General features: G+C 36.2%; 1 protein-coding gene across 2 annotated transcripts; it reads right to left on the bottom strand.

Moving 5' to 3' along the window:
- Positions 1 to 17,577: 17,577 nt before the first annotated feature.
- On the bottom strand, positions 17,578 to 19,617 carry LOC131436849 (insulin-like growth factor-binding protein complex acid labile subunit). 2 transcript variants are annotated; one of them, XM_058605788.1, is made up of 2 exons: positions 19,536 to 19,617; positions 17,578 to 19,462 (listed from the first exon to the last, which is right to left on the bottom strand). In XM_058605788.1, the coding sequence occupies exons 1-2, from the start codon at positions 19,604 to 19,606 to the stop codon at positions 18,253 to 18,255; spliced, it is 1,281 nt and encodes a 426-aa protein (XP_058461771.1). In that variant the 5' UTR covers positions 19,607 to 19,617; the 3' UTR covers positions 17,578 to 18,252. The 2 variants fall into 2 exon arrangements, with proteins under 2 accessions (XP_058461771.1, XP_058461772.1); XM_058605789.1 differs by having other exon boundaries at positions 17,578 to 19,457; positions 19,536 to 19,608.
- Positions 19,618 to 20,127: the final 510 nt, after the last annotated feature.

Raw genomic sequence — 20,127 nt, 5'->3', positions numbered from 1 at the left:
ACTTTCTATATCTGCTCCAGTATTTTCTGTATTTGGTCCTGTAACTTTTGTACTTATACCATCTGCACATTCTGCATCTTTTGCTGCACTCTCTGCAATTCTGCCAGTACTTCCTGTACTTGCTGGCCTCATTTATGTACTTGGTTTTGTACTTTCTGCACTTGTTCCTGTACCTTCTTTATTTTTTCCTGGACTTACCTTCTGTACTTGTTCTTCTTATTCCCATACCTGTAGCTGTCCCAGTGAACTTCTCACAGCTCAAAAATTATCTTTAGTCAGAATAATCGAACGACCCTCATGATTGCACGCGATCAGTGGAGTAGAATGGTATTTTTCTCGCACAGTGAGAAGTTTCGTAAAAATGAATCATCTGACAATTGTTTTAAATTCGATCTTTTAAATTCGACATTTTTTCCCCAAAACAGGTACAAACGACTACTTTGCACATTTTATGAGCAAGATAGTGAATCGTTCGAATAGGTAAAACATGTCGATGAGTTTCCAAATCTCGGTACTATCGATGTAATTTGAAAACAGAAGGCAAACGGGATGGTTCGAGTACAACGGACAAAACTATTCATAGCCACTCAAACGCAAATCATTTGAAATTACGAAGTACTCTGGGTAAATATAATTTAGATCATGTTTAGGCCAATTGAAGACGTTTGGACTCAAATAAATAACCGAACTTGCAATTTGAAGCAATTGATGAAATTTAGAAAAATTTACACAAAATCTCGTCCGAAGAATCCTTAGCATGGAAAATTCTTATAAAAAATTTAAGCCGAAAAAACAGAAAACATCTTTCTAATTCGAATGGAATTTTTCCAAAAATTAGAGAGCCGAACAGTTTTGGTGTTTGAGTTATCAGTGTTAATTTGAAGTGGCAGCACACTTCAACCCTGTTGTCTCTGAATCAGTGCTGTAAAATTTCATTCAATTCAATTGAAATCGAATGTGTGCACACACTGACTATCACTCCACTGCAGTAAACTTCACATTCAAACACATTATCTTCGCTGTCAGCAGCGAAGAGGCATCATCCCGTCCTTCATTCGTTTCTCTTTCTACCGAAGCTCAGTTAAACCACCGTCAGTTTGTCTCTTGAAGTAACAAAATATCTCTTACAATTCAATGAGCGGCCTTCAACTGAGGTTCATGTAATTGGTTTAAGATAATGGATGAAAGGTAAGCCAGTCATGATAACTGAAATATCAATCACAAATAATTGAATTAATAGTTCCCTCTTTCAGTTTTCATTTTTAATATTTCGAAACATATCTCAATACATTTTAAACAATCGAAATGATCGATTTTAACTTGCTCGTGATAAATGAAAACTCAAATGAGAACCGCCACCCTCTATTTGTCATTATGGTTTTTCGTGCAGTGATGCCACTTTTCCTTGAGGTCGAATCCGTAGATTTGGTTTCAAGTATACTTATGCTCGCACATTTACATGAACTGAACAGCTTCAAGTACCAATCAACAAAGGCAGGCTTCCAACAGTTTCTGATCGGTGGCTTATAGAGGCATCATTACTATTCTAATCGGACAAGCAAAAAAAATGGAGATGATATTTAATTATTTTCCATTGTTATTTAGAGATGTAATGCTGGATCTGGAGATATCTGGTAAAATAAAATAATGGTTATTCAATTGACGATGAATTCTGGGAGCTTCGGTAGCAAAAGTAAAATGAATGACAAGGGATATGCTTTTATCTTTATCTAATAATATTCGACTGAAATGAAGTTTTCTGAATAAAATTTCAGAGCATTGTGATAGCAATAATTATATCTATCGTGAATCCTTTAAAGTTATAGCATCCTAAAAGGAAAACAACGAATCATAAAAAAACGTTAATCACTTTCTAATCTTATAGTTGTTCTGTAATTTGACTTGACAGCATTGAGCCCAAATTCATATATCGGAAAATGAAAATCTGTATGCTGTTCATTTGGCGCCCTTACTTAGTTAAATTCAAAATAAAGAAACACTTGAATCAAGTAGGCTCAGTGAAATATTGGCACAAATCAGCTCGTCTGGCGCCAAACGATTTTATCAATAATCTAGTATTCATATTTTGCTCAACAGTCAGCTAGCATTTCACAACTTCATACACGCCAAACAATCATCGGAGATCTAGCATGCATTGAGTGGAAAATTTCCAATTCCAAACGAACCAATTTTCTAGTTTTTCTCTATTTCCCCGAAGGATTTTCCTTATGTACTATAGCTTAAAACCTCCGCATTAACGTCACCTTTCGAACAAAAAAAAAACATTTGCAGATTTGTATATATAGATTGCATCTTATTATATTATATTCTGTTACATTGTATTATATTATTTTAAATTGTATTATGCTCAGTTATATCGACAACGGGGAGGGGCAGGGAGTGCATCAAGGTATCTTACAAGTAAATGACTGGATGATGGAGTGAATTGCCAACTTGAGTCAAGTAGGGGAAGCTTTGTGTTTCTCCCTGAAGGTCTGAAATGAATAAGACGCACTCCTCTAACAAACAAACCATTAGATGGGTTTAAGCTGATATAGCGCAATTCTTTATTATATGGCCGGATGTTCTTGCTGGAAGGCACCGCGTCCTCAAAACCCATTTTGGCCTTCTTAAGAGTAGTACATGCCTATATTGCATACATGCCGACACCCAAGGGTTTCCAACAGCTTTAATTACTTGTCAGTCTTGAAGTGGATTACTTCGATTACTGACATTATTATACTGATTATTTCTGGATTACTCGATTACTTATAAAATCTGATTACTCGGGATTACTTCTTGTTTATGGTAATATTTCCTCTGGAATTACTGCATTACTTTCAATATACAATATTTTAAAAGAGGATTACGTCAATGGAGGCTTGATGGAGAAATTATTATAGTTAAAATATCTCGTTTATTGTCAGTATTGCGTATGCAGTCCGTGAGTCGCTTGCCGACACCTACGTTGGCCACTTGAACCTATTTGCTCTGAATAGATACCTCATGATAACAAACATCTAACAAATTATAGACTGTTTGAGATCCGTTCACTATCAATGGAGATACCAATCTTCAAGTGCCTTGAACAAATAACTATAAAGTGAATTTATGTTTACGTTTCGTCTTTAACTGATAAGTACATAGCAGTTCAAATTGAATTGCTTTATGCAAAACTCGGTAGTTCAATTTCAACCGCTAAGCAGATTTAAAGTTTCCGCTATTTGCAGAACACTTTTTTCTTTGCATCGAAATACAATGTCAATACTGACGTACCGAAAGAGTGATGTTGACAAACTAAAGTGAAAATCATTTCTCACATCGATTCCTGTCAGACATAATAACTAACTCTTATGGTAAACTGATATCCACTCCAAGGCTCTTCATTTAGGGGGTTCCTACGTTCTAATCAATTGTGAGTATGGGCTTCGACACAGACTACTTGAAGCGTTTATTATTTCCAACAATCGTGAGTGCAAAAAAAAAGTATTATAAACTTGATAACTGATCAAACTTGAAGAAGGTGTGAAGTGGATAGTGCAAATAGCAAAAAAATATCAAAACAATAGCAGATTTTACCATAATATTTTGTCTTGATGTTTCTGTGCTGTCATAGCTATACGGTGATGTGATGTGTAGTGAAGTCACCATCTGTTCAAGGACTTGCCAGTGAATGCGGGTAGACTTACAGTAGCCCCGATATGACTCATCCATTCACCTTCTTACTGTAGCTGTTACCGAAAAGCGAACAAAAAGGGTTGGGCGGATATGTAAGTAGAGTCACTTACTCGTATTCCGCGGGAATATAAGATGCTCTTCCAACCATAATAACCAGTGCATGGATGAAGCATATCGCTATACATGCTTGAACCCGCCTGATGGTTTGTTTAAGAAGGGCGCGTCAGACTCATGTTCAAACCTTCAGAAGGAAACAAGTTTCCTTCAAGTGATTTGGGCTGGCTATACATATATATTACTATGTATAATGGACTTGAATTTATATGCCATTTCGCATCCTCTCATTCTGCCATCAACGCATTCCATCGACCAATTGTCACCACAGACACACGTGTAGGCATGAGACAGGAACCTGTGAGGACCAAGTTCACCTTGTGACGACCTTTATATTTAGGTTAAAGATTACTTTAAAAGAGATGACTTATAAGGAAAACAAATTTATATGTTGCGCAGTGGTACATAGTACTACTCATAATAATCCTTATAATACAATATTATATAATAACATAAACTAATGTAAGACAATAATATATGAAATAATATGCTATGATAAAATATAACAGTTAATGTCGCAGTAATAATAATAATAATAATAATAATAATAATAATAATAATAATAATAATAATAATAATAATAATAATAATAATAATAATAATAATAATAATAATAATAATAATAATAATAATAATAATAATAATATTAATAATAATAATAATAATAATCATAATAATAATAATAATAATACATGATGGAATGAGCAACTGAATTATATGTTGTAATATACTATGACAAACATTGCACTTTAGGATGGGCTTTAACTTATAAGTCATTTCGCACCCTCTCATTCTGCTACTAACGCAGAAGGCGATAGCACCCAGTCGACGCCGCTCTATTGACCAAATATCATCATAGACACACGGGGAGGCATGAGATAGGAACTTGTGAGGACTTAGTTATCTCACCATTTGACGACCTTTTTGTGCTGTCATAGCTATACTTGACATTTTTTTTTTATTTTTTATCGAAGGAATCAAGAAATTGTACAATATCTGTTTAGCATCAAAATTAGTTACTATATCTTATTTCGTTAACAATTGATCCATCAGTTCTACTACTACAATTAACTACAATTGAATAAGCTACATCATACTCAGATAAGAGAAATGCTTTGATATTATTCTGCTCTGAATGCTACCGAAATTGGTCTTCTATGAATATTTTGGTCTTGCTTTGATATTACAATGACAGAGTTTTAATTTTTTTGCTATTCTCTCTTGCAAACTTTGTTGCAAATTTTGACATTTTACCACTTATTTCAAACTAGAAAATTTCCATTTCTACCATTTTTTGAGATATTTGAGTTTAATTATAAAATTTGCTATTGGTTTGCAAATCACCTCAGTCCTTAGATTTAGGATTCACCTGATTAAAAAATTCGAATTTATGTCAAGGTTATAAGAATTAAAAAGATATGTCATTTTGAAAAAAAACGTGAGGAATTTCAAGTCGCTTTGCAGAGTGAGGAAATTTGAGTTAAATTCATGAGATAGAAAAAATATAGATTAAAAATCGATATTGTTTTTTCGTTGCGGCAATTTCCAACTAATCAAAGCAAAAGTCTATTTTTATATACGTTACCCCGTTTATTTGATTATCAGTTTATGAAAATCGACTCAACTGTTTCTGGGAAAATTATAAAGTTCGACTTTTGAGTTTTCGAACACTATTTCCGGTACTTGCGGAATCAGGATTTGGGGACCGACATAGCTGAAACCGATTAATTTAGCCAACAACTAGCATAACCTATAAACTGAAGAAGTTTTGAACAAAATTTAGAAGAATTTTTGCCTTATTGCTCTGTATGACAGGTTACAATTTCATACACACTACCCTGTATTTCCGGAACCAGAAGACAGATCTGGATAAAATTTTACACCAACTTATGGAAACACAATATTTTCTATTTAAATCTGAGAAGATCAATCTGGCCGTTTCTAAGAACTTTCCCGGTACTTCCGCGACTGTGAACAATGATCCGGTATACCCAAAATCTACGTATTTGGTCATTACCTAACTGGTCGAATTATACTACTTTTTTAATGTATTTGGCCTGATTCTTCCGTTTCATGTATAAAAACGTGTTTAATCCACCTAGCAGTGAGATGATACCTATTTTTATCAATCCGCATGTGTTTTTTGCATGAATATTCTTCGGTGTTTAAGTTTTCATGACATTATTTTAATGACCCTCGTTTTAAGCGACAATTTGAGATTTTAATCACTCATTACTCTGTAATGTCGAAACTGCAAATCGGATCGAATTTGAATCTAGAAGTGTGATAATCGATTAAACATGCCATGATATGTAAGTTCCACTCTAGAGTTTACGGTAATTTAAGGTACTTCCAGAGCCGGTATTCAGGAACCAGCATAACCCAAACCGATTCGTATGGCCATATGACGAATAAATTACAACAGTTTTGAGTTCAACTTTGAAGCTTTTCGGGATTGTCATCTTCTATATCGGTTTGAATTTTAAAAATTCATCATCATGTAATTCGAGAACCGGAAATCATAATTGGATAAAATAATTAATTTTTGTATATAAGTTTGTTTTAATTAAAATTTTTGTTTCTGAAATTTGATTAGGCTTTTTTTGAGAAAACGATTGAGCTTTGAGAAACGATTTTATACTGGAACCGGAATTCTAAAAGCGGTATGGCCAAAGTCAGATAAATTCACCTGAGTAGCTGTACACTTTACATTTGTTTCAAAACATTTGAAAATCAGTTAAGACATCTTTGAGAGATCATAGCACGAATTAAATTTTTAGGTGCCTTCAGATCGACAACTGAATACCACTAAAACTGAAAAAAGTTAATTTTTTTATCGACTATCCAAATCTGCTAACCCGATAAACCTGATTAAATTATGTGGAATAGACATTTTTATACAATCCCCGAAACCGGAAGTTGGATCTGACTGAAAAGCAAGATGTTTTATAGAACTTTGAAACTTTTCATTTGAATCTTAGATGATTCTTAGATTTCATTTGCATCTTAGATCGGTTCAGCCATCTTCAAGAAAAATGAGTTACACAATTTTGATTTCGTTTCACATATCATCCTGTAGTTCCGAAACCAGAGGTCGGAACCAAACATAATGCAGGAACTTTGTTTGGGAGCATACGACTTTTCGTATGAATCTGAATTTGTAGAAAAGAAATTTTCCGAGAAAATTAATTGAAGTTATTTGTCACACACGCATTTGCTGATCTCGACGAACTGATTCGAATGGTATATGGATGTTATGTTGTTCCAGCATTTATTGCTGTAAGTAGTTTAAAACAAAATAATTAAAAAAAATTCTGCCATCATCTGGTCATGTCATGTCATATTCGAACGATTATGTTGTCAAAAACGAGCCGTGCCAAAATCGGTCCGAGGCTAAATGTCATGAAAAAGAATGCTGTACACAATCCTTTTGGTTCTTAGAAACAATTGTATGTAACAGTATGAAAAATCGTGTTTTCCGTTGCTCCCAAGCATTTCTTTGTCATACAGCGCTCAAAACTCCTACTGCTGGAATAGGGGGAAAAGTCGCTTACAGAAAAATTTCTATATCTCCGTTAAAAATGGACGGATTTTAACAATCTATGGCTTGTTGGATAGGTATTACCGTGCGGAATCTAAGTCTGAAAACATATTCTGTTTTCAAGGTCAATTGTGACAGATACTGTCAAAAAACTGAAAATTTTGACATAAAACTTTGTATAACTCAAAAAGTAAACATCCGATCTCAAAACCATTCAATAGCGTTTTGGGTGACGGGGAGACCTTTCATTTGCGACTAGTTTGATGAAAATCGGTCCAGCCATCTCTGAGATCTCGACCTCTAAGTTGACAACACACATACGGACACACACACATACACACACACACAGACATTTGCTCAGTTCGTCGAGCTGAATCGATTGGTATATGTCATTCGGCCCTCCGGGCCTCGGAAAAATTTTCGAAAGTTTGAGCGAATTCTATACCTATTTTTTATATATATAAAAATAGGTAAAAACGTGATTAATCCACCTAGCAGTGAGATGATACCTTTTTTTATCAATCCGCATGTGTTTTTTGCATGAATATTCTTCGGTGTTTAAGTTTTCATTACATTATTTTAATGACCGTCGTTTTAAGCGACAATTTGAGATTGTAATCACTCATTACTCTGTAATGTCGAAACTGCAAATACAATCGAATTTAAATCTAGAAGTGTGATAATCGATTAAACATGCCATGATATGTAAGTTCCACTTTAGAGTTTACGGTAATTTAAGGTACTTCCAGAGCCGGTATTCAGGAACCAGCATAACCCAAATAGATTCGTATGGCCATATGACAAATAAGTTGCAATATTTTTGAGTCCAACTTTAAAGCTTTTCGGGATTGTCATCTTCTATATCGCTTTGAATTTTAAAAATTCATCATCCTACAATTCCAGAATCGGAAGTCAGAATTGGATAAAATTGGATTTATTTTCATTTGAACTTTTGTTGCTGAAATTCGATTTGGCTTTTTTGAGAAAACGATTTAGCTTTGAGAAACTATTTTATACTGGAACCGGAATTCTAAAACCGGTATGGCCGAAGTCAGATAAATTCACCTGAATAGCTGTATAGTTTACATTTGTTTCAAAATATTTGAAAATCAGTGAAGACATCTTTGAGAAATCATAGCACGAATTAAATTTTTAGGTGCCTTCTGAATCGACAACTGAATACCACTAAAACTGAAAAAAGTTAATTTTTTTATCGACTATCCAAATCTGCTAACCCGATAAACCTGATTAATTTATGTGGAATAGACATTTTTATACTAATCACCCTGTATCCCCGAAACCGGAAGTTGGATCTGACTGAAGAGCAAGATGTTTTAAAGAATCTTGAAACTTTTCATTTGCATCTTAGATGATTCTTAGATTTCATTTGAATCTTAGATCGGTTCAGCCATCTACGAGAAGAATGAGTTACACAATTTTGATTTCGTTTCACATATCATCCTGTAGTTCCGAAACCAGAGGTCGGAACCAAACATAATGCAGGAACTTTGTTTGGGAACATACGACTTTTCGTATGAATCTGAATTTGTAGAAAAGAAATTTTCCGAGAAAATTAATTGAAATTATTTGTCACACACGCATTTGCTGATCTCGACGAACTGATTCGAATGGTATATGGATGTTATGTTGTTCCAGCATTTATTGCTGCAAGTAGTTTAAAACAAAATAATTAAAAAAAATTCTGCCATCATCTGGTTTATATATGTCATATTCGAACGATTATGTTGCCAAAAACGAGCCGTGCTAAAATCGGTCTGAGGCGAATTGTCATGAAAAAGGATGCTGTACACAGTCTTTTTGGTACTTAGAAACAATTGTATGTAATAGAATAAAAAATCGTGTTTTCCGTTGCTCCCAAGCATTGCTTTGTCATACAGCGCTCAAAACTCCTACTGCTGGAATAGGGGGAAAAGTCGTTTACACAAAAATTTCGATATCTCCGTTAAAAATGGACGGATTTTAACAATCTATGGCTTGTTGGATAGGTATTACCGTGCGGAATCTAAGTCTGAAAACATATTCTGTTTTCAAGGTCAATTGTGACAGATACTGTCAAAAAACTGAAAATTTTGACATAAAACTTTGTATAACTCAAAAAGTAAACATCCGATCTCAAAACCATTCAATAGCGTTTTGGGTGACGGGGAGACCTTTCATTTGCGACTAGTTTGATCAAAATCGGTCCAGCCATTTCTGAGATCTCGACCTCTTAGTTGACAACACACATACAGACACACACACATACATACACACAGACATTTGCTCAGTTCGTCGAGCTGAATCGATTGGTATATGTCATTCGGCCCTCCGGGCCTCGGAAAATTTATCGAAAGTTTGAGTGAATTCTATACCTATTTTTTATATATATAAAAAAAGGTAAAAACGCCCCAGAAAATGGTATTTTCATACTTATCAGTCTGTAATTCCGGGAGCTGGATAAAATTCGGTAGACCTTCATTTGAAACTACTACTTTCATAGTTAATTTTGCACATTATACCCCGTTACCCCCGAACCCGAAGTTGAATAATTTAAATTTAATAGCAGACTATGAGAATTTAATTTGAATCTAAGTTGAAGAAAATCAGTTGAGCGATCTCTGAGAAAATCGAGTGCACTTATTCGTCACTTATTTTGGCACATGTTATCCCGATACTCCCGAACCGGTGGTTCGATCCGGGTAAAATTCAATAGCAAACTTTCATTTGAAACTAAGTTTGTGAAAATCGGTTCAGAAATTTCCGATGAAATCGAGTGCACATTTTTGTTACATACACACAAACACACATACTCAAACAGACGTTTGCTCAGTTCGTCGGGAGCAGAGTCATTTCACCGAAAACCATTTCGTTAAAAGCCATTTTGCCGAAAGGGTTTATTCGCTGATTTCTTCAATTGTTTTTATATCGTAATTGGAATTTATTTAAGATAATGAATGGATAATAGTGTTTACGCCCGTTTTGTTGATCTTAAATCGCACTTCTAAAATGTATCATATTTACAATAACGGATAAATTAATTTCGCTGTGTTTATTCCTAAAAATCTTGAATATAATTTAAGATTGCTCCGCAGAACAGAATTCCCAAGAAAGCTTATTGGCTCTATTGGCTATCAAGCATCTAAGCATTTCCTTTGATGTCTGTACCAGGCAAATGATTGCGGTATTTTCCGTTAACCGATTGCAAATCAAAAAATATCTAATGCGGCTTCCCCACAACGTTTTTCTTCGTGTGCTATCCGACCTCACTACCGCTCATTCGGACCTAACTAAAGCAAAGAAACCTAGCTTTGAGTAGACCAAGCAAACGAGGCGGTTACGGGTTTGTATACAAGACGCCGCCGCTTCTGACGCTATGTTCTACAGAATAGCCGCCCATGAATCATAAAACTAAATACCATGCAAAGGATTATAAATAGTATTCACACTCTATAATAAGAATAGGGATATTTATTTGTTCGGTTTTACGTCAAAGTGTTGAAGTAGCAATGTAATTATTGAAACACAAAACCATTTTTGGACCCTCAAAAATCACTTGATTATCACAAAATGACAAAAAATAAGATATGATTTCGCACGGTTTGTTTATTGAACCTTCTCTCTTAGTCTAAATACCCGCATCTTGGACTTAACGCTACCCGTCGAATCCTACACAATTGCATTCCCTCTTTCTTTAAATCCATTCATTTTTTTCCGGGACTTGCCCCTAATGATTGCCCAGCATTTTTCTATCGGAAAATATGCTGATGAGTTTAGCGGATTTGGAATAAAAACGACATCGTTGACTTCGCACCACTCCATCACCGATTTTGAATAATAGCTCGATGCCAAATCCCTCAAAAAGAATGAAATTGAAGGAAGGGGAGCAGGAATCAGGAATCAGAACAAATTGGCTCAAATGGCACGTTCTCCTTGATATTTGGAGATTTGTTCCTTGCCATCAATTTGTTTTTAGCATCATTTTACCGAGAGAATATCCTTTAATTTTAGCTCCGCATACACAGACTCAATCATGTATGGAGAACCAAAAACCCGGATACGTAGTTGCGTCAATGCAGGACAGTTACATATCAGATGATATGAAGTACCGTAATCGCATTCACACAAATCACACGAATAATACTCAGCACGTTGAATAGTAGCCATGCGATAATTGAGTTTGCAATGTCCAGCCAGAGCTCTGATCAGAATACTGCAATGATGCTTGGAAAAATGCAGTAGACACTTTGACATTTTCAGATTTAAATCTGGCAAAAATGCTTTTGTCTGAGCGCAAGTTTGCAAGCTGCGCCAGTAGCTGGCATGTTTGGATGCAGCCCAAGAACGAATCTTGTGCTTTATCCAACTAGTTGAAAGTGGTAAAGCAGGTTCAGGACCAACGAAATCATTCGTTGCACCAGCTCTATCCAACTCATCAGCCCATTCATTTGCAGTAATTACAGAATGGCCGGGTACCCATACGAAGTAAACAGCATTTGAAATGCTGAGGTCTTCAATTTGAGTTCGACATGCGATCGCTAGATTCGACCGTGAATCATTCAAACTGAGTGATTTTAAAGCTGCCTGACTGTCGGAACAAAAATAAATTCGTTTACCACAGATCCTCTGCTGAAGTGCCGATTGTACTCCACACAGAATCGCGTAGATTTCTGCTTGGAACACAGTACAGTATCTACCAAGTGAATGAGACTGCTCCAGCCTCATTTCACGACAGTAGGCACCAGCACGACCATTCAACAGAGAACCGTCCGTATAACAAACTATGTGTTCATCAAGTTGTCGTCAACCATTCCTCACGAAAAGGATAGCTCACATTGAATATTTTGAAAGGAAAACTGCATGTGAAAGTTAGCTCACTAGGAGCGAGTAAATACTCATCCCACGTAACCATTTGAGACCACAAGCGAGTGTGGCTGGTAGCATAATCTAAAGGGTTACTGTTCCAAAGCCCTGTAACCTTAAGGCGGTATGCACAAGACAATGCTTCTTGTTTTAGGAACACCTCTAGAATATGTTTGAGATGTTCATACCCTTTCTGCAGTAACACTGGGAAAACTCCATACTTTCCAGGAGACTTGTACGGAGCAAAACTCTCAACTGCCCATTTGACCGATTCAATCGTCACAACGCTTCGAGCAAGGGCCCAAGAATCGTAACTACCTGAAAAAGTCTCGGGAAGAGCTGTCGGTGATGGAACTATACATCCTGGAAAGTGAGTGTTGAAAAGATAGTGAAGTACATCACCTTCATAAGACAAGTGTTCACCATTTTAAGTTCTTAAGAAACTGACATTAAAGTCCTTAGACTTCGAAAGTAACTTATTTAATCTGCTAGCCTCGTTGAGACTAGAGACATTTGTGCAAAGGTTTTTTAAACCACTTCGCTCAGACGATCGAAGAGCATTTTTGTAAGCCCTTCGAGCCGACACGAATGCCTCCGACCCATCTCTGCGTCGGTGGTTCCAAGCTCTTCTGCATAGTTTCCTTAGTCTAGCAAGTTCAGCATTCCACCAAGGAGTTCCTCTAGTAGCTCGCACAATCCGAAGTGGACAAGCCTCTTCATATGCTGCAACTATGAGTGGGTTTGTCTCGTCGACAACATTTTCCAAATCAATTGGGGTTTCAATTGTTGGTTGGTACCCGTAAAATCTAGTCGCCAAGCCCTCTTCATAGAGGTCCCAGTTTGTAGATTTGGGATTACGATATGTGATAATATCAAATTTAACGTTTGAATGATCAAAGAATATGTACTTATGATCAGACAACGAAGGTTCGAGCTCATCGGAGACGAGCCAATTCACCAACTCATGCGCAATTCTATCAGAGCAGAGAGTTACGTCCAAAACCTCCTCTCTTCCAGATCTCGCAAAAGTTGGACGATTTCCTGCATTGACTATATGCAGGTTTGTACTGCTCACAAATTCCATCATATCAGAGCCTCTCGATTTTATATCTGTGCTGCCCCAAATGATATAGTGAGCATTTATGTCACTGCCGATTACAAGCGGTAATTCACTTTTGCAGCAGTATGATACAACCTTTTTGAAGTCATCGCTTGGCGAAGGTTGATTATGCGGCAAATATGCCGAACAATAGACATATTTCCTGTCTATGCCCTCAATAGTCATCCCGAGTTGTGAGCTCCGATATGAGAGAAACATCGAGATCACTATTTGCAAGTATGCATGCTCGAGGCATTTCACGTGGATTAGTCATACCGGTCTTGTTGAAAGCAACAAAGACTGGGTTTAACAATTTTCCAACGTAGAAGTTTCTCTTTTGGAAATATGGTTCTTGAACCAAAGCTATAGAAGCTTTACCTTCTTGCAGAAGTCCGGATAGATTCATAGTTGCTCTACGTTTATGCTGGAGATTGATTTGTGCTACTCTAACCATTATCAATTAGAGTAACGAACACTCCACCTCCAGCACTTACCGTACAACAACTAGAATGAAATCGTGCCAGAGCTTCGATTAACACAGTAAGGGAAATACCCAAGATATTCCGTTCACGACTGCATTGTTTAACCTCCTGCAGCCATTCAGCCATCGGCACGGAAATACACCTTGACTTAGGAGTTCCTATTTTTGTGGCCTTTTACGACATGGAACAGGAAAACAGTGGATCAATTCTTGGTAGAAAATAATTCCGCCGGATGCCACACGGCTTACCTGTTTGGTGGACTTATATGGATGGCCGAGCAGCCGGATAATCGTTGACTTCGTTGACCATTCGCACCACTCCATCACCGATTTTGCCTAATAGCTCGATGCCAATCCCTCAAAAAGAGTGAAATTGAAGGAAGGGGAGCAGGTTACACTATAAACTGAATCTTTCCAAAATTTCAATTTTTTTTTACTCCTACAATAACAAGTTAAGCACAAACATAAAATTTTTGACGTGAATACTTCTTACGTCTGGGGCGCCTTTTCAAAGATCGCTCTGAAAAAAAATGGATAGAACTGAATCGTGAATATTTCGAGCTGTACTAAACACAATTGCGTAATTATTTCTTCTTGTCATCATAAATGTGATCAACAATATAATACTAAACTTTCAGAAATGTGATGTGATTTATGGTTATAAATATCTTGGAAATTAATTTTCTAAAAATTTTGGAAACAAAATCGTTTACCTTTCTCGCACTCGGATGACGGTTTTGAGGTAGTCAGGCACATAGAAACGGAATTAATTCGGATTCAAATCTCGACTCCAAACCTGACTTCTGAATAAAAATTCAATCCCAGTATTCAGGTTCAGAGTTCGCAACTTAGATTCTGAAAATATGTTCAAGAGGCAAGGTAACAGTTCAACATAAACAGACACGCACTGATAAGTTTAAGACGCAACGGAAATTTTCTCAAAATAGATTTTGAAACAGAATTCAGGCTCGCAATTCAAGCTCAAAATTCAGTTCAAGAATTAACTTCGAAACCATAGTTTTGGAAATGAGTTCAGTTTCTGTATTCTAGAACTAAATTCATGAACTGAATTCTTGATCTTAATTCCGTTTCTAAGTTTGACAAGTACACTTTGAATCAGTTCGTGGTTCCGTATTAAATTCTTGAATACAGTTACAGTCCCTAAATAAATTATACCACAACGTACTTCAACATCTGATAAATTCCACTAATCTGTTATTTTATTCCCAAAAAACTATACGAAGTTTTCCTCTGCAGCTCTCCTTCCTTGTTAATATAGTACTTACAATCTACATCTCTGATTTGATCATCGTTATTTGTGTGCGACATTCGGAAGTATGAAATAAGCATGTCAGTATTACTCATATTCACGTCCCCCAGTTATGTCTGTGATATTACTCACCTGCTTTTTTTGAGTACGGTCTTTATTCCCTACGAAAACACGATCTAATGGATATTTCAGTAAAAGTAAATTTTCAACTAGATTTTTGCCTTTCTCTATAAAAAGGTATTTAGAATTGCTGGAAAACCCGACTTTCGAACGGAGCCTCGGAGACCCATAGTGTTATATACCATTCGACTCAGTTCGACGAGATCGGAAAATGTCTGTGTGTGTGTGCACTTTTAGAAGATATTTGAACGCGCTCAATTTCTCAGAGATGGCTGAACCGATTTTAACAAACTTGGGCTCGTTTAAAAGCTACTGTCGGGCCATTGATCAAGTTCGAAGATCAAATGGTTGTGACATTTGGTTCCAGATATATGATGGTATAAGTGACGTAACCGACAAAACACATTGATTTTTACTGCTCTTATATATATAAGGGTGCCAAAATTTTGGGATCACCTCTATTTTCGTTAAGCCCTAGTGCTCAAAAGTTTAAGCACCTAGAAAAAAGCCTTCATGCAAAATTTGAGCTAAATCGGATATACGTAAGGGGTGCTGTCCGGTGGTAAAGGTTTGACAATTTTCGATCTTGAAAAAGCACCATAGGGGGGAGTACATGAAATTTCCAAAATCGAAAAAATTTTTTGATGCCGAAACTCTTAAAACTGCATGAAACATCGAAATTTAGTGTCATCTCAAAAAAAAATTTTTTTTTTGAAAAAATCAACTTTCTGAGACTTAGAAAAAAGTCGATTTAAAAAAAAAAATTTTTTTTCGAGATGACACTAAATTTCGACGTTTCATGCAATTCAAAGCCTTTTTACATCAAAATTTTTTTTCGATTTTCAAAATTTCATGTACTCCCCCCTATGGTGATTTTTCAATATATATGAAAATTCCACTAAGTGGACTAAGAAGGCTTTCTTGTCGTGAATACGACCTACTTTACTATGGGGTGCCTTTTCAAAATTTACCCTCTGAGAGAGTGATAAGTTTTAGATCGTGAATATCTCTTGTTGTATTTAACGAATCGACATAATTTTTGCTACATGCCATCGGAAATATGATCAGAATTTTATGATAAAATATTCAGTTGTGTGACATAATCTCAAATAATTCAAAATTAAACTTTTCTGAAATGTTTGGTATAAATGAGTATCAAGGCGCGTTTGCCTTGCTCGTATTTTTAAAGCTCATAGCTCAGTGATCTGTGAAAGGATTTATATAATCTAACTACCAATAGAATCGAAATTTTTCAACTTAAACGTGTATAGCCAAATCATTGAAGTATTTCAATAACATAGTACACTATTGAAAAACCTGTCTCATTTGACCCATGTCAACACCAGCCAATCATAACGCGTTCTGAGGAAGAGAACAAAATATCTGCTGCTGTACAAAAAATCGTTCGAGAAAAGTGTTCCGAACAGTGCTTAATATCGTAGTGAGTTCCACAATTTGGTCCTTCTGAAAGGCAGGAATAAATCCCGTACAGTTCCTGATAGTTTCTTTCAATGAAAACTCAAATCCGAAATGAAATAATCGAAATTATAATTCTATATACTGCTATTTTTATAGCCGCTAGGACCGCCCATTAGTGAAAAAACTACAAACGAAATCACGTAAAAAGAAACCTCTTAGCAAAAATTGGATCAGTTTGGATTCTATCGCCACTGCGAGCAGATGTATTGTGTGTCGTTTGCAAAACTAGTTTTGCTTCCGACAACAGCGATTACGTGACAGCTGCCAGTCGTTTGCATTGGTGAAAAAATAACGAAAAGAGGACAACGGTGGAGAGCATCACACAAAATCAGCCGTTCTAATGGCTCTAAAAGTTTTTTAAAGAACTATTAGGATTTCTTCTTCGCAAATCGAAGGTAAATATCCTCAGTTTAGTGCAAATCTAGAACTGTTTGAATAGATTTGTGCACTTTTCGCTGTGTGAAATTCACAGTAATCGAGATCAAGTGAAGCTTTTTTTGCGAAAAAAGTGAAAAAGGGGAATACTTGCATAATTCATACAATTGATCAACTAATTGATATTCGGAAGTGTTAAGGAACATGTCAGTTGTTTTCGTAATCACGATATCCAGTTATGTCTCTGACATTACCCACCCGCCTTTTTAGATTAGCATCACTGTTCTCATACAAATAGGCAACGCAAATGTCAAACACTAGTTTGTAAAAATGATGCTGACTGTGTAACATAAACACTGAAGCATGCTTTTGTGAACTACTCGAAACAATCTGAATCAATTGGTGTCAAAATTAGTATCCGAAATTATTTAATAAAAGTATGAAACGTATTTTCATGAGACTGTTACGAAAGAAGAGAAAGGCATTATCACACCACTAGGTGGATTAAGAAGGGTTTTTTTTTCTTTTGTAATAATTCCTTTTTTAGAGGAGATACTCACTGTATGTTTAATTTATTGTTAGCTCAATTTGCTCCAAGCTCTGCACAACTGCTATTGATGTTTCCAAATTGTTACGAAACTGAACAGAGATTAGTTGCATAATGGGCTTTCATTTTTTTGATCACCTTTTGTAACCTACCGAAAATAAAACTCGATTCTGAAACAGTTGTTCAATATCCTAAATTTTCAACAAGTTATAATTGTTACTAGGTTAGCTTAGTTAGCTTGAGAACTAAACTAGTTTTCGAATGAAATAAAAGTTAGGAACATTTTTTTTACAAAGATGAAATATAAGCCACATTGTTGGACGCTCTGGTTCTTTTTTAGTTTTCAAAAGTCAAAGTCTTGGCATTACATTCCTTTTGTGGAATTTGGCCTTTCTGTTTCAACAGACTTCGCAGCCGATTCTAAGAATCCTTCCAGGTCGGTGCTCGAACATACGGCTTGTAAGACCAGCGTCCTATGCATGAAACTGCCAACCCGGGCTAATTTTAGATTTTAGTTTTCAAAACATACCCGATTATTCTAAAGGTGCCGCCGCTAAAAGAGTTGATCAACTCGTTGCTGTTTCCTGGTATTATCGTTATCGTTTATCATGAAAACTAAAGCTGTTATTCTATTTTTGCATTGAACAGTTATGTCATTGTATGGAATAAAGCAAACATCCGAACGTTATCAGTAGATTGCCGTATGGATCGCGTTAGGGTTGATTATGTTTTCTGAGTAGATGTTTACCTCGGGGTTTGAGTCATACTTTTTCAGCTTTAGGTAAACAAACAACACAAACGCAACACCTATCTGTACTAAGCATATCACCAACAGATAACCGCTAATATAAGCGTCGGATATACCGGTAATGGTCTCCGCATTGAACTCCTTTCTTACTAATACCGGTAGAGATATCGAAGGTACTGTTGAAGTTTGTGAAAGAGCTTGGATTGTCACGGGCATTTTTGAAATCACCGTTGTCTCCGTTATCTCAGTTGTCACCGTTGCAGCTGTTGACGATAAGGTTCCCAGCTCGGAACCTACAGTCGTAGTTTCGACTATGCATTCTGGCCCGACGCCAGAGGAACTGGAACAGTAAAATGTTTCTATTTCTACACTCGCTATTAGTGAACAGTTCAATTTAATGGTGTTGCCATCAAGGCATAGTTTATTCAACTTATTCAACAGAATCACATTGATGCTACTGAGTTGATTATTCTGAAGCATCAGTATAGAGAGATTCTCGTGGCTTAGCAATGCTGGAGTCGTAATTTTAACGATTTCGTTCCGCCTCAGATTTAGCCGAGTCAAATTAGGGAGTTTGGCAAATGTGTCATAATAAATTATACTGAAACCGCATTCATCGCACCAAAGTTCTTCTAAAACGCTACTTTTGAGGAAAGGTTTTTTCTTCTCTGGTTCGAGCAACGGATTCATGCTAACATTCAGGACTTTCACAGCGCTGAGCTCCACCAGCAGTTCGTTCGATAGAGAACTCAAGTTGTTTTGACTCAAAATGATCACTTTCAAATCACGATTGCCCAGAAAAGCATCGGGAGAAATTTCGGCAATTGCGTTGGCATTCAAATTAATTATTTCCAGTTTCGGCATATATCTCAAAGACTGACTGTAGATTTTTTCGATTCCGCAACGTTCGCATTGTAGATCAATCAAACTATCCTGACTGAGAAATTGTGTTCCATTGAACGGGAATTTTAACCGACTGTTGTCATCTAGCACCAATCGAATTAGCTTCGGGAAGCGTTGAAAGGCGCCAGGATCAAGTATTGTTATGTTATTTTTGCATATTTCAAGATACTCTAAGGTCGAATCCATTTTCCTGAGCCATTCACTATGCCGATAAATTTCCGTGATATTCGAGTCGCATTGGTCTGCACTACCAGGAAAGAAGAAAAAAAACAAACATAAATATTTACGTAAGCGATTGTGCAAATGAAAGGGGCACGTACTAGTTATCAGATAAACAACCCTTTGCAAACAAGCAAGATGTGAGCAACATTACCACTAAACGCGTCTTCATGACTCAACGCGTATCGAAAGACTGATTGCTTGAAGGAACTGTTGGTTTTTTTTGCGTAAACGTAAGACGGTATTCCGATAACATGATTAGATATCGCAAAATTCTGACAAATTTGCGACTTAGTACTGAGATCAAAAAGTTAAGCTAATTGATAGCATTTATCATGTATCACCTAACAGAATACTTATACATTTCTAATACCATCTTTGAACATTTTCCTGACATTGGACAGCATAAGAAAAACTCTCCGAAGTCCAACATCCACGTTAAACAGGTTTAGTTCATACTGATTTGTGTATTCCCAATACGTGACTACTAAGGAATTACATTTCCAGAAGTAAAAAAAGGCGGGTGGGTTATGTCAGAGGCATAACCTGATTTCGTGAATATGAAAACAACTGACATGTTCCTTAACACTACCGAATATCAATTAGTTGATCAATTGTATGAATTATGCAAGCATTCCCCTTTTCCACATTTTTTCGCAAAAACAAAGAAGGCTTCAATTTCACACAAGCGAA

Source organism: Malaya genurostris, chromosome 3, assembly GCF_030247185.1.
Source record: "Malaya genurostris strain Urasoe2022 chromosome 3, Malgen_1.1, whole genome shotgun sequence".
Classification (NCBI taxonomy): Eukaryota; Metazoa; Arthropoda; class Insecta; order Diptera; family Culicidae; genus Malaya; species Malaya genurostris.
This window is presented reverse-complemented; position numbering and strand designations above follow the sequence as displayed.

Excerpts from the sequence above, each read along its gene's own strand:
- LOC131436849 (XM_058605788.1), bottom strand. The coding sequence starts at position 19,606 with ATGAAGACGCGTTTAGTGGTAATGTTGCTCACATCTTGCTTGTTTGCA. Across the intron at positions 19,463-19,535 it reads GGTTGTTTATCTGATAACTA|TGCAGACCAATGCGACTCGA; the intron begins GTACGTGCCCCT and ends CTTTCCTGGTAG.